The sequence below is a fragment of the Solanum verrucosum genome, unplaced genomic scaffold (assembly GCF_900185275.1).
Source record: "Solanum verrucosum unplaced genomic scaffold, falcon-dt-bn FXZP01000197.1, whole genome shotgun sequence".
NCBI classification, from domain to species: Eukaryota; Viridiplantae; Streptophyta; class Magnoliopsida; order Solanales; family Solanaceae; genus Solanum; species Solanum verrucosum.
The window spans coordinates 1,641,045-1,654,565 of record NW_026020363.1 but is presented as its reverse complement, the minus strand read 5'-3'; the positions used below and the strand labels follow the sequence as shown (position 1 = coordinate 1,654,565).

Here is a 13,521-nt window from a genome sequence, read left to right as displayed (position 1 = left end):
TATAATTAGTAGTATTCCTCTCACTTTCTATTCTGAGTAAGAGGGAAAGGACTTGATGTGACTACTATTAGACCTCCAACCCCAAGAGACTCTACAATCATTATGGGCGGATAACCCTTTCCCTTCCCTTCTATAAAGAGGTTTCCCCTTTCTCCTCGGGTAGTTCACTCACTCCAAGTTCCTACCATTTCTATATACTTTTGAAAAAAAAAGGTAGGTCTAGGAGCTCAATATTGGAAGAGCGCCCGCTATTTTCTTTGGGAAATCGAGTTAGCTGGGCTGGTTCCCTGTCCCCGATATATAACGAAAAGATTGATGGGTTTACTGCATTCATTCATAAAAGCACTAGCCTCTCTCTGGTGGGCCTTTACCTTTCAAATAGAAGAGTGGGTTAGTCACAGCAGGAGAAGCACCCCTAAACCCCTGAGATCACTCGACCCCGACCGGTCAATCTCCTGTCATTGCAATCTCGTCCGCGAAGGGTTGCACATGCTTCCCAAATATCACGCATTTTTTAGGTCATTAGTCAACAACTCCCTGGACAGCGAAATAGGGGTGACTTCACATTGTTTCCTAACACGCCTATCTTTTTTTTAGAGAAATCCTCTCCCGGTTCAGGTGGATGTCATACCTTGCACTTGTGAATGAGTGTGGTATATACCTCTTTGCTCAGCACATGACTGTGTACCCCTAAAATAGAAGTTGCATGTCTTCGCCCACTCCCGATTCATGGTGGAATCCATTGAATGTGTTGGTAAAGGACGGGATTACAGCCAAAAAGCGGAGGGTACCACTAGCCGACGGAGCTCACAAAATATCCTAACTCTCTATGGGCAAGAAGCAAGGGCGCAGCTGCTACGCGAAAGCTGGTCTTACCTTCTATTATATTAGTAAAGGGCCTTTAGGCTTGACTAATAAGATATATAGGGCTTTTCCCTTTACTAGTAAGAGGCAAAAAGCATCAGCCTTTAGTCATCTATCTCGCTACCTATAACTTTTGCAAAAAGGCTTTGGGGATAAGATCAGACTCGAGAAATAGTCTACTTCAAGGCTGTAGGGAGGACTACGCTCTACAGGTGGGCATCACTATTTATCATGTTAAGATGGAATTCCGGTTTGTTTTTTAAGGTGATAAAAAAGATTCGACGAAAACCGGGCATAGATTCGAGAGAGAGAAGGATTAGTTCCTGTCTAGGTCAAGGGGACGGGTAACCTGAACCCTCTTCCTCCGGTAAGAGCTATCTAACCTCTATTGTCTTGCTATAACCTAGTCTTACTCGCTCGTACCTCCCTGCCTGTTTTCCTTTCTTTTCTTTTTGAGAATACCTAACCTAAACCTCTACTCTCGTTCGGGCCTCGGTAATCCCTTGTTTTTGGCTAAGGTCTTTATTTACCTTTTTTCATTCCCCCCTTAAAAATGAAAAACTCACAAACACTACTGAAACGGCACAACAACAATACTATAACAGATATACTTACCGATAAGAGAGAGCGAGACTGACCTAACCAAGAGAGAGAACACAAGAGTGACTCCCCCCTATCATAACAAGACCGGAAAACAAGAATTTACCATTGCCTTATTTACCAAGCTCGGGACTAGAAGAGCATTTTAGGAATTTGAGGTGTTGCTTGTATTGTAATAAGGATGAAGTCTCATTCATATAATAATGTCTATAGCTTGGGCCCTATTTGAGAATAAGGCAGGTTTGGAATCATGTCCTATCACCTTTTTCAAATCCCTAGCTCTCTTCCTTAGTACAACTGCCCTATACTTACCATGGGAATATCTATCTTTCTTTTTTCTTTCATATATATAGTTTAGGATATAAAATCAAACGGTCTCGTATATGAAGAAAGAGATTGTTGACGTTAGTAGACTAATCTATTGGTAGGGCATTTCTTCCTGTGACCACCTTCCCTACCCAAAATCTAGACCTTCAAGATTTTTTAAGGGTTCATACATGCATTGATCTAGTCGAAGAACCTGCTCCATAGCGACTACTTCGCCTAGCCTATCTTTCTGCCCGCCTCTGGTTCTCTATGCTCGGTTCCACAATCAATCCCAGATCCATCTATTTGAGGGAGGACCAATTCCGTGCTCTTCTAATTTCTTAGAAGCAGGGTTCAAGAACCCCTTTACATCCATGGCTCATCGATGCCCCATTCTATGTATACTTAGGAACAGGGCTATCAAATGATCGACTGCGAAACCCATCAGGGTTCAAAAATTGTATACTATCTCGGTCAGCGATCGTTCAATGGACTACTTTTGTGATGTCTCTCACATGAAATAGCTCAACAAGCCTTGCAAGAAGTGCATGCTTTACTAATAGGAATATAGTAATAGTTGTTTGCTAGGTTGGTTTTCTCTCTACCTTCTCACGGTGGGATGGAAAAAGAGAGGTCAACGGCAGTGGTAGCCAAAAGACGGGGCCGAGACCCTGTGATCGATCCAAAGAACCACTACCATATACTATTCTGCTCCCCCATTCGTACTACCATGAGATTCTTGCCCGACTTTCTTTCGGCTTAAGAAGGCTGCAGTGAGAATGAGAATCACTTTGGAACTCTAGGGGAATGGGTGTTTTGGGTAGGGCGAGATCTAAAAGCTCTCCAATGTGTTGCGGAGCCTTGGCCATGAGAGGGCGGATGTAATTCAACTCGAACGAAGTGAGAGGTATGAATTCCTAAATACATTTACCTCGACCAGGATCAACTTCTTCTATGCCCTAGGAAAAGGCGAAAAGTAAAGCAGTCATCAAGCCAGAGCTAGTTTCACAGCTACCGATTCGCACCCGCGGGTCAAAGAAGACCAATAAAATCTCGATTCAGCATAAGCAAGGGATGAGAGAGGCCTTACGAGGGCTCTTTCCCACTTAATAGATTCATTCCTTCGTTACGGCGGTTGTGGGTACCTGCCGTTCAGAGATGCTATCAGAGTAGGAAAGTTAGCCAAGTTCTCCTGCCTAGTTTAGATAAAGCACCCCTTATCGCCCCACGGCATCTGGTTAGGACACAAAGCTTATTCTATTCCAAAAATAGCGGATTCTATAACAGCATTCTGCCTTTTCGAAGACAGAGCACTCGTGGCACACACTTGGCCCTTTGCCTTAGAAAGAGTTCAACCCACTTGAAAGAGGAAAGGGGAGTAGGCATAGTACCGGAAAGTACGGATTCGGGGTTCATCCCTCAATCAAGCGCTACTTGAAAGTCAGGATAGATTCCACTCTCAGTTAGTACGTACCTTTTTTTTTTAAGCAAGAACTCTTAATCGTTCGTATCCCATACCTATGGGCTACTTCACTGAGACGATGGTCGGAGTTTACAAGCTGCTTTGATAGAAGCAGGTTAAGAAAGATAGCTGAAAGTGCTAGCATAAGGAAGAGATTCTATGGATGGAAAGAGGCCCTTCCTTGCTTTCAAGGTTTCGGCATTAAAAGTCAAAGGATTCTTTGTTTAAGTTTAATAATAAAGTAAAGGAAATCGGCCTGCTCTTCTCTCTTTTCTCTATTGAACTATGGAAAGCACTTTATAGTAGCGACACGGATTCACCACAACTTATGACTTCGCCAATGGGGCAAACGAAGGCTAACCCGTTCTGGTTGTTATGACTGGCAAGAATCGGTAGGTTCTTTCAGTGCGCTTTGGTCCTTCTTACAGAGACTATCCTTTGTATAAGTTATGATCCATCCAAGGAATGAGCTTCCCCAGAGTAAAATCCCGTGGACTACAAGGAAAAGATAGAATCTCGCCCGGCAACAGCAGCTGATTCAATAGCAGATGGTCTTGGAAAGAACCTTTCATTCGATGCTTCTGATTCAACTCCCAGACAACCAAGGAAGTATGCGCGAAGATAGGGTTAGCCCCTGCGGCAAGCATTATCCGGGAACGATTATCCAGGAACTGGAAGATGGTTGGCGTGACACGCCTAAATCCCCCACAATCAATCCACAAGGCTTCAGGCGACTGGAGCAACCTTTGAAGGCGCTCGGCCTTGTTCACCCTTTCAGCTAAGTATCCCGCTTTTTCCTTGAGGGGAGCCGAGATTCAAAATATGTGGGCCTTCATCGCCTTAAGGCAATCTATCCAAAGAGCCTACCCTATAATAGATTCAGCTAAAGCCGCGCTTGGAAGATTTCTTTCTCAATCATGAATCCGAGCTTACTACTTGAATCACGAAAGGCGCTTTTCTCACTATCTATTCAATTTAAAATGCTCACTTATGAAATCAAGCTAATAAGGCCAAAAACAGAGCATGGAGTCCACTGGCATGAGAATCAAGCGAAGTAGAGACATAAGCGGATCCAAAGAAAAGAAGCAAGACGACTACTTCCATTCCTCTCCTTAGACCGACAGTACTACAAGAAAGAAATAAGACAGAAATAAGGCGATTATTACCTAAAAGAATAATGTGAATTAGAATAATAATACCTCACAAAGAAGGTAGATGAATTGCTTAGCCAAGACTATCTCGACCTTAGCCTTCTTTTCTATTTAGATTCCCGTTCGTGATCCCAGCCCCGGAATCACTTCACTCCAGCGCCTCCTCAGTCTTCTTGCATCTTTCCAGCCTTTCAAATCGACTAAGCGCCAAGCCTACTTGTGAAGAGAGGGGTCGTCGGGCTATTGCAGAGTGAAGGAAGGTGGGAAGGTGTCTTGTCTTGGCCTAGGCCTACTTGGGTCAACACCCATAAAGTGTTGAATATCATTATAGTTTGTTTTTAGTATATATCTTTCTTTTATTTAATCCTGAGGTTTTTTCTAAGAATATCGTATATAGTGTATATAGTATATGTACTTTATTGTCTAATAGACTTCTCTCTTTAGTAAGATTTTTCTTTTCATAATCATAATGTTTCCTTATGATTTTCTTTTTCTAAAAACACAAGTACGATTTTTAATAAAAATCCTTTCTGGTTTGCTTTAGCTTTTCCAGCATTCGCCGCCCCTTCAATAGCCTTTTGCGCGGATCCTGCACCTGCGCTTCCAGACCTCAACGAGATTCCAGTAGGCCTTTCTCCTGCGGAAATAGCCCAATTGCATCGGGAGACTGAAGAGAAGGCCGCCCAGTGTGGCAGGCTCTTGCAAGAAATCTGTGGGCAGGCAAAAGAACTTGTTGTCCGTCAGGCAGGAGCGCAGGGCGAGCTCACGCTCGAGAAATTCGTAGACGCCGTCAGGTATCTTGCAGACGTGGACGAGTTGCCCGAAGAGGAGCGAATCCCCACTCTCATTGAGTTCAGGGCCCCAATCAATAATAAAGACTCGCCCATTTGGTTTCATATAGATAAAGAAATGAAAAGTGGGGGGGTCGTGGTCTATGCTAAATTCTTTTTCTCAGATAGAATGAATGGAAAAGGAGTGCTTGTGTTGTGGTTTTGTAGTTGCAAGAATTTTTTTTTTTCGAGAAAAGGTCCCCTCCTTCAATATCATGATTGGGTCGACCAGGCCAGATCATGAGTGAATAGAAAAAAAAATGTACATAGCTGTTCCAGCTGAAATACTTGGAATAATTCTACCACTTCTACTAGGAGTAGCCTTTTTAGTGCTAGCTGAACGTAAAGTAATGGTTTTGTGCAACGTCGAAAGGGTCCTGATGTAGTGGGATCGTTTGGATTGTTACAACCTCTAGCAGATGGTTTGAAATTGATTCTAAAAGAACCTATTTCACCAAGTAGTGCTAATTTCTCCCTTTTTAGAATGGCTCCAGTGGCTACATTTATGTTAAGTCTGGTCGCTCGGGCCGTTGTACCTTTTGATTATGGTATGGTATTGTCAGATCCGAACATAGGACTACTTTATTTGTTTTCCATATCTTCGCTAGGTGTTTATGGCAATTATCAATAGGCAGGCTGGTTGTGCCGCAGTGAACATCTATCTACACAGGTGTGGGCACAGGGCTAGGCCATACCCCATTATCTGGCCTGCCCTGGTCGGTCACCTCATCGATATGATCTAAGAATCCCGACTCAATGAGGGTTGTCAATAATATAGGAAATTTCTTTCTATTTTCTATTATTATATAATGTTGTGATCGCCAGGTCCTTCTTGTCAACCTACAACATATGCCTACTCTTACACAGGGTAGTGGGCATTATAGTCACTAATAGGGCTAGGGCGTCATTAACAGCCCAAAAGATTTTGTTTCATTTTTTCCTTAAGGGAAAAAAAAGTAATCAATAAGGCATGATGCCTGCCCGGATCCGGAGTCTTAGGGATCACTTTTCCTGGTGGGAGGGCCGGCCCGCACTGGGATCCGATAGGTGATTGGAGCAAGTATAGAACATAAAAAAGAACACTCTCGATCTATTATGAGGCGTCGTTACTCCTGTCCATCCCTCAGATTCAAGAGCATAGAGGTGTTTGGGCTTCGTTGTCCAAGAAGCATGGTCCGCTGGTAGTGATCTTATAGCATACCAAAAGAGGGCGGTTAAAAACAATATTTTTTTCTTTCTTCTCTTTAGCAGTCTATTATCTGCCTACTTTGTAATTTAAAATAGAAAATCCTTATAAGGAAAAATGCGGAATGATTCGCTGGGATTATCTATGTTACTACATACCAAAGGTTCGAGAAGGGCGCATGGATATACCTTCTGATACACCATTTGGGTGGATGATAAGTGCGTGAGACCTTAGTCGGGATGCATAGGTGAGTCAACCTATCAGCACGGAAGAGCGTGGTACCGCTATCCCCTCTCTAAGTAAAGGTAAGATTCTTAGCCCTGTAGATGACTCCATCTAAAATACAATAGGGACAACCATTTTCGGCTGCTCGTTTCATCTCTTGAAGAAAGAGTAGGCTTAAGTAATGGAATAGGGGTCGGTAATAATAGCTATACTATTGCCCTACTGATTTAAGGCCTCCGCCCGATCCCAATGCACATTTTTTGTGTTCATCTTCAGTTGATGTTTTCTTAACCTTTCGAAGACCTTCATAAATTTTGATGTGGTCGGTTCTTTCTTTTGAAAAGACTACCAAATCGTCCACGTAAGGCTCGCATATGTTATGTAGGAGGTCACTGATAATTAGTGTCATCGCTCTTTGATATGTTGCACTTTTTTTTCTTTTTTTGGGGCATATCATAGTAAGGAAAGGAAGTGAGGGCACTCATTGAATCAATAGCTGAAACTACTATAACTCCTATTTTTCTGCTTTAAGAGAAGCCTTCTAGCTCATTTTAAAGTGTTCAAGAGAGAGATAGGACATTCTAAAGATAGTTGTTGAGTAAGAGATTTCTAACTACGAGTCCTTTTAAGCTAACTGAATGCCTATCTGCTGCTAGTTCTGTTCCACTTTCTAAGTAGAAAGGAAGAGGCCAGTCACAACAGGAGGAGGATATGAAAAGAGTACCAACAACTATTCCACTCGAGCGGATCTTCTAACTGAAGTTGCTCACGTTTTTCAACAAGGACTGGGCTACGGGGTCCTTTTTATATCTTATACGTTCGAGGATAGCCCCTCATGGATGCTATCTATTCTAATTCGAACATGTTGGATGCCAACTCGGCCCTTCGACTTAATGCGTCGGCACATTGGTCCGCCCAGGCTTGTACTCAAAGGCCATGTCAACCCTGCTTTAAAGTCTTGTCACCCTGCCCACTTGGGGTCAGAGTAAGGAAAGAGCTCGTAGCCGCGTTATTGGGCTTGTATTATTGATAACCTTGGGATCGGCGAAGACTGTGCTCCAGCTGGTGGTGAAGGAAAGGGGGAAGCGACTCGTTCCTTCATTGCGGAGGAGTTAAAACAGACTATTACGGCTCCATTGATTTATATCTTTCTTTTCATTTTCTTTTATTTATCTAAATAATTAGAACTTATTGTTGAAGATAAAGTCAAGTTGAAGATCACTTTTGACCTATATTCCTATATAGAAGAAAGAATCATGCATCAACTACTAAGAAAGTAATTCTTAAGTAAATGGTACTAATAGTTCTTTAAAAGGTTCTCTTGGGGTGCTATGTCAAAAGTGATGTGATTCCCGGGGGGGATCAGGAAGGAGATATAGCAATAAACGACCTATTTTGAGCTTGAAAAAAGAACTGTTACGCCCCTTTACATAAGTAATATCCTAAGCTTCTCTCTTAGCCCTTTTCTCAGCCTATTGTAATTTCACTATTCTATTAGTCAAGGTTTTTGAAAGAAAGTCTATCAAACGTGGGAAAACTGATTAATAGTGAGGGTTGGCACCCTGATAGTGAATGTGGTTAGAGTTCTATAACCATTACCCTTTCCTTTCGGTGGGCTAGAGGAGAAGTATTGTTTGGAAGTGAACCCAATAATGCCAGGAGGGGATCGGTACATTCTTTCCTCGGATAGAGACAGAGCTAAAGCACCTATATCAGTTCTTCTCCTAAACGTGGGACACATATTCGTGAGCCATCAATGGGGGAGGAAGCTCTTCCGTCTCTTCTTCGTTGCCTAATCCCTACCTTTACCTTTAGCTAGGTCAAGGAGGGAAGGAAGCCTCTTTGGAACGTATGAGTAGCAGTCACGAATCGAAGTTTCAAAAGATAAAAGAGAGATATGGAGACAAGAAAAAAGTTGGTTGAGACACCGGGTTGACAGGGCGGGCAACCGACTTTCGGTACTTTCTGCCAACTAGATTTCAATACTAAGTAAGCTCTTCATCGCATAGGTAAGAAAGTTCAGTTACAGAGGGTAAAGAGAGGGATGTTCAGCCACTTTACTGTAAGGAGAGGGGCGGATGAGAGTTCTAATAATTATCTTCCTTCCAGTCTGCGAGTGTCCCATCTTTTTCATACTTGGATGAAGAAAGACAGAACCTCTCTTTTCGTCCAAAGCCAGCAATTCGCTTTCCACTTCCATATATCAAAGAGTGATTGAGAGAAGAGCAGTACGTAGGACTTAAAAAGAGGGTTCTTCCTCTCTTCATTCTCCTAATTTCGATTCTCACCTTTCTGCTGCCAAAGGCCTACCCTTCAACTTTACATGATGTTCTAAAGGAAGAAGTCGAAAAGGAAAATAAAGTCTAAAGGAAGAAGTCGAAAAGGAAAATAAAGTCACCTTTCCTGCCAATCTCCTGGCATTATTCTTATACTGATCGAGCTGCACTATTTTTTATCCTAATAGATTCCACTTCTCTTGCTTGCATGACTTCCCTTGCTTAAAAAAAAGGGGGCAAGTCAAGTAAGTAAGCAATGATCTGAACCACTTTGAAATAGAAAGAAAGATAGAAGGAAAGCAAGAAAGAACTATCTGACTTCGCTATATTTCTATGACCTCCTAGGAAAGAGATCCTACTCCCAAAGAAAGGGAGCTTAAGAATAGCCATTAACAGAGGTGACCCTCTTTTTCTTTTTCAAGCTATGAATGTAGAGATCAGGTTGAAGATTGAAAGGGACGAAGTGGTATGAAGTTGCTTGATCCTAGCACTCGGGAGGTTGTGCTCGACCGAAAGGGTAAGGGCAAGAATACTTTGCTGGAAGTAGTTCAGGATTGATATAATTGAGACAACTAAGTAGAGGATCGAAAGATGTAAGGCTGGCCAAATGTGGTTCTATATAGCTCTTACGCTTTTACAACTCGTACTATTTTATTTGAAAGTGAAATTGTTTTTTTTTTTTGGCATCATCCGGGATTATCAGTCCCGGTTGGAAAGTCTTCCAACTTTCCCAATAGGATTTTCTGAGAACACAGATTGATTTTATCTGAATAATAAGGGTAATTTGGTTGTTTGGTTAATTCTAAGGATGTCGAATGAAGCACTAACAAGGTTTGTGTTCGAAGGTCAATTGTGTTGTAGCTGCTAAAGGCTACTTCACTATTGGTCAAGAACTAATATCTTGTTATAATCTCTAGTTCTATCCCGATATAGGTTATCCTTCCCAGAAGCTTCGGCTAATGGAAAAGATAATCTTTAAAGGAATAGAACCCTTGGTTGGAACCTAGGCTCCCCCGCACTTGTCCGACAGGGAGAGTGGAAAGCCCTAGTGGGATCATCGAAACACACAAAACATATTATTATTACTTTATGAGAATTATTTTGTGCGATCGAAAGATCTCTTAAGTTTTCCTTGAGGGGCATGTTTGAATATGCCCGACGATTTAAGGGACTTCTCTTTCGAGTTCCTCTAGTCGCCACTGCGTCCATGTCCAAATAGAGTGCCCTTGCGGGATATTCCTTTGTTAAGCAAGTCAGATACTTAAAACAAAAATCTGGATTCTTGTACACTGCCTTATATTTCAAGCAATGTGCAGTATCCTTACAGCGGTACTATGCTAGTAATTATCATAAAGGTGATTTACTTTCTGTTCCAGTATCCCTGACCAGGTGTGGTATTCCCAAGGTCATATCCATTGTATTACAAAAACACGTAAGAGCGAAGTCTGATCGGGGTGATAAATTGGTTAAACTTTACTCATCTTGGTTTGGTTTAGCAAAGTTGATATTGGTTGCCAAGAAAGTGACTAAGGCAACCTTTTCTTCTACATACGTGAATAACATGTCACAGTAAGTAACTACAACAAAATCCGTTTTCCAATCAACTGTTGTTACAAAAATTATAAAATCCTGTACTTCATGTATTCCGAGATTCTTTCGGCAAATATGAACAATAAATCTGGGAGAAAATGATCACTCACAAACATTACCTATTGCAAAAAAAATTCCTTTACGGGAGGATATAATATCATTCCATGGGAAGCACCAAGTGTATTCTGAGAGCACAAAGTAGATGTACAACGAAAGAACTCAATAATTTTTATGCCAACAATATGAACATAACAAAAAAGATCATAATACAACTAACTGCAACTTCCTTTCCTTCAAAGACGTCTCTCCCACTACTAAGCTAAAACACGACTAAATGCAGTCTACTGGTGCATCTTCACTATAAATATTTGAGGAAAAAAATTATAATATAACTCCAAATATTGCAGGGTTGAGCATTGATGACAAAAATGATGTCTGTCATTTCATAACGTAAATCTGACTTTACAGGTCAAAATGTAAAACCTCATCTGGGCATTTCTTAAACTTTCTTTTATGCCTTTTGTTGTTGGCTATTTTGTCTAGTTCATTTTATTATAATATAAGCATAAATGAGATACATAACACGCAAATCTGGAAATTTCATCAATATTTTTTCATCTACTATCTAGCATACAATATCACCACGTTAATCCATACTAAAATTGGAAGGAGAGCATGGTTAACTTACATCCTTACGATCCACTGGAGAAGAAGGTCATATCTAAAAAAATGAGCAAGAGATGACACGAATAAACTATCAATAGTTGCATAACATTATATAATAACATATGACATTAGGAAATGTCAATAGGTGATACTATGCTATCTAAATATGGTGAGTGGACACTCACCTTGTTTGGTTGTGTACTAAAAAATGTTGATCTGACATGCTGAAAATCAGTTTGTTTGGTCATATCAAATTTAACAGGTCTTCGCACAAGTCTCCAATTTAAAATGATGATTTTTAAATCAGCCAGAGAAACATCATTCAAATTAGGGGGTGATCCGAGTGTTAAATGGGGAGTTTTTGTTTGAAATTGTCGACTACAAACAGCAGAAATCAATACGAAGTAAGAAGAATGAGACGGGTTCTTGGGATGTGATTCGATTATAGGCTAATATAGACAAATGGGTAATTACAACTATTAGAAAATAGCTAAATATTAGTGAGTAAGCTAGACTATAGAGGACGTAAACTTTCTCTCAAACAGTTTACCCCGAATCAAGTCGATTTCTCTCGAACATCAACAAGCATGCAAAATAAGAACTGCCTACACTTTAGTCCATTCACTCTCTCGAGTTGAATGTGTGGAAAAGGGTTCAATCTCTTGAAGCTGAACCCATTAGAATCCAATACCTACATACCATCAATCAATAATCCCATTTTAAAAACCTCTCTCGAGCAAGCCAAACACACAACGGTAGAACTGCATTTTCAACTACAATTCTTAAATTAAACCACAATTAATGATTGAACTCACTTCTAAATATAATTTAAACTAACATTTAGCAATACCAATAAACTAAATCAGCCCATAATCACATAATCACAACCCAAGAATTGGGGTTTTAGCTAGACATCATAAAAAGAAAAAAAATCGTTATCAAATTGAGTTTTCATCAACTGGGTAAGATTGATTTCGTCTGTACAATGGCCCAATTCAAAGAATCTCAAAGTCCCATTTCCAATTTTTCAAAAGTAAAAAAACTTCAATTCTTCAAAGCTAAGGAAAAACTAGAGAAAACTTGTCTCACAATTCAAAACTTTAAAAAAGTATGTTACAAAAGAGTAATTCATACTAAACTAAATGTTCAAAAATGTATTTATAGTCTCCAAAAATATGTTGCGAAGATCCACTCGGCGAAGTAAGTCGGGCTCGCCGATCCACCCTTTGGTCACTTCCATCGCCATTCTGCCTTGGCCTTCGGCATCCTCAAGGTCTATAACTTTGGGCAATCCAACACTGCATCGCGGAACCACTCGACGATCCGCCGACTGATCGTTTCTCTCGCCAACTTAGTTCTTTCCTTCAAGGCTTCGCACATTGGAACTTTAGGCGGTCAAGAAGCCGTTCAACGACTTGCGAAGTAGACTTAGCGGTCACTAGGCTTACTTTGCTTCATTCTTTCAGCTCGCTTTGTTCCTTATTGCAAATTAATGGCCTTGCTTTGTTCCTCAATCAATGTACCTGGAAATGGAGGGTTTTACATAAGTTGTTGGCACAAAATAAGCATTTGATGACACTATATCAATGTAAATAAAGCCCTAAATGAGTCCAAATCTCAGACTCATCAATGCCAAGGACTTGTAGAAAGATTATAGCTCCAATTCGGGCTTCTGAACGATGAGGCGGTGATTTTTGACCAAAATCTGCAATCTATCAACATTCTTATGCTAGAAATCTCTTTCTCCTTCCTTCCCAAGTTTAGAACGGTCTTTGGAGGGTTTTTGGGGTGGTCCCCGCCTCTTTTTGGTGTTTTTGGAAAAAGGAGAAAATAAGACTTCCCGTTATTTAAGTTCTATCCCATCATTCCCGCTCTGGTGCGCCACATCCCAATATAGTGTTGCCGCTCTAGCGGCATCTGGTCCGCTCTGGCGGGACAGTGGCCCCAGTATTTTCCTGACATTTTGCTTTTCCTAAATAACGACGGTTTGGGTCGTTACACATTCCTGCATTTCTTGCTTCTTTTTTTAATGAATGATAAATACAATGCGCGTAACAACAAAAAGTGTCATGCTTTTGTATCTTTAATTTGTTAGCACACGATATATTTTATAATAAAGCATACTACTATCTTATATATTTTTCGTTTCATAGACTAAAGTACTTATGCATTTCTTGTGTTTTTTTACTGAGTAATAATGATAATTCACGAAACAACAAATATGTTATGTAGTTAAGTTAAGTTGATGACTTTCATTTGTTCTATTCTTCTGTAAAGTCTCGCGGATCAACATTCATTTTCAATTTGATACAATCAAATGCCAAAAATGGTACCCCCTTTTCACATGTCATCTATTCAAATATCA

At 40.7% G+C, this 13,521-nt stretch overlaps 1 protein-coding gene across 1 annotated transcript; it reads left to right on the top strand.

The window, feature by feature from the left end:
* Positions 1–2,682: 2,682 nt before the first annotated feature.
* LOC125837806 (NADH-ubiquinone oxidoreductase chain 1-like) lies at positions 2,683–5,844 on the top strand. Its single transcript, XM_049516876.1, is given in 2 exon segments — positions 2,683–5,564; positions 5,567–5,844. Coding segments are annotated over 2 exon segments (369 nt in total). The 5' UTR covers positions 2,683–5,473.
* The last annotated feature ends 7,677 nt before the right edge of the window (positions 5,845–13,521 follow it).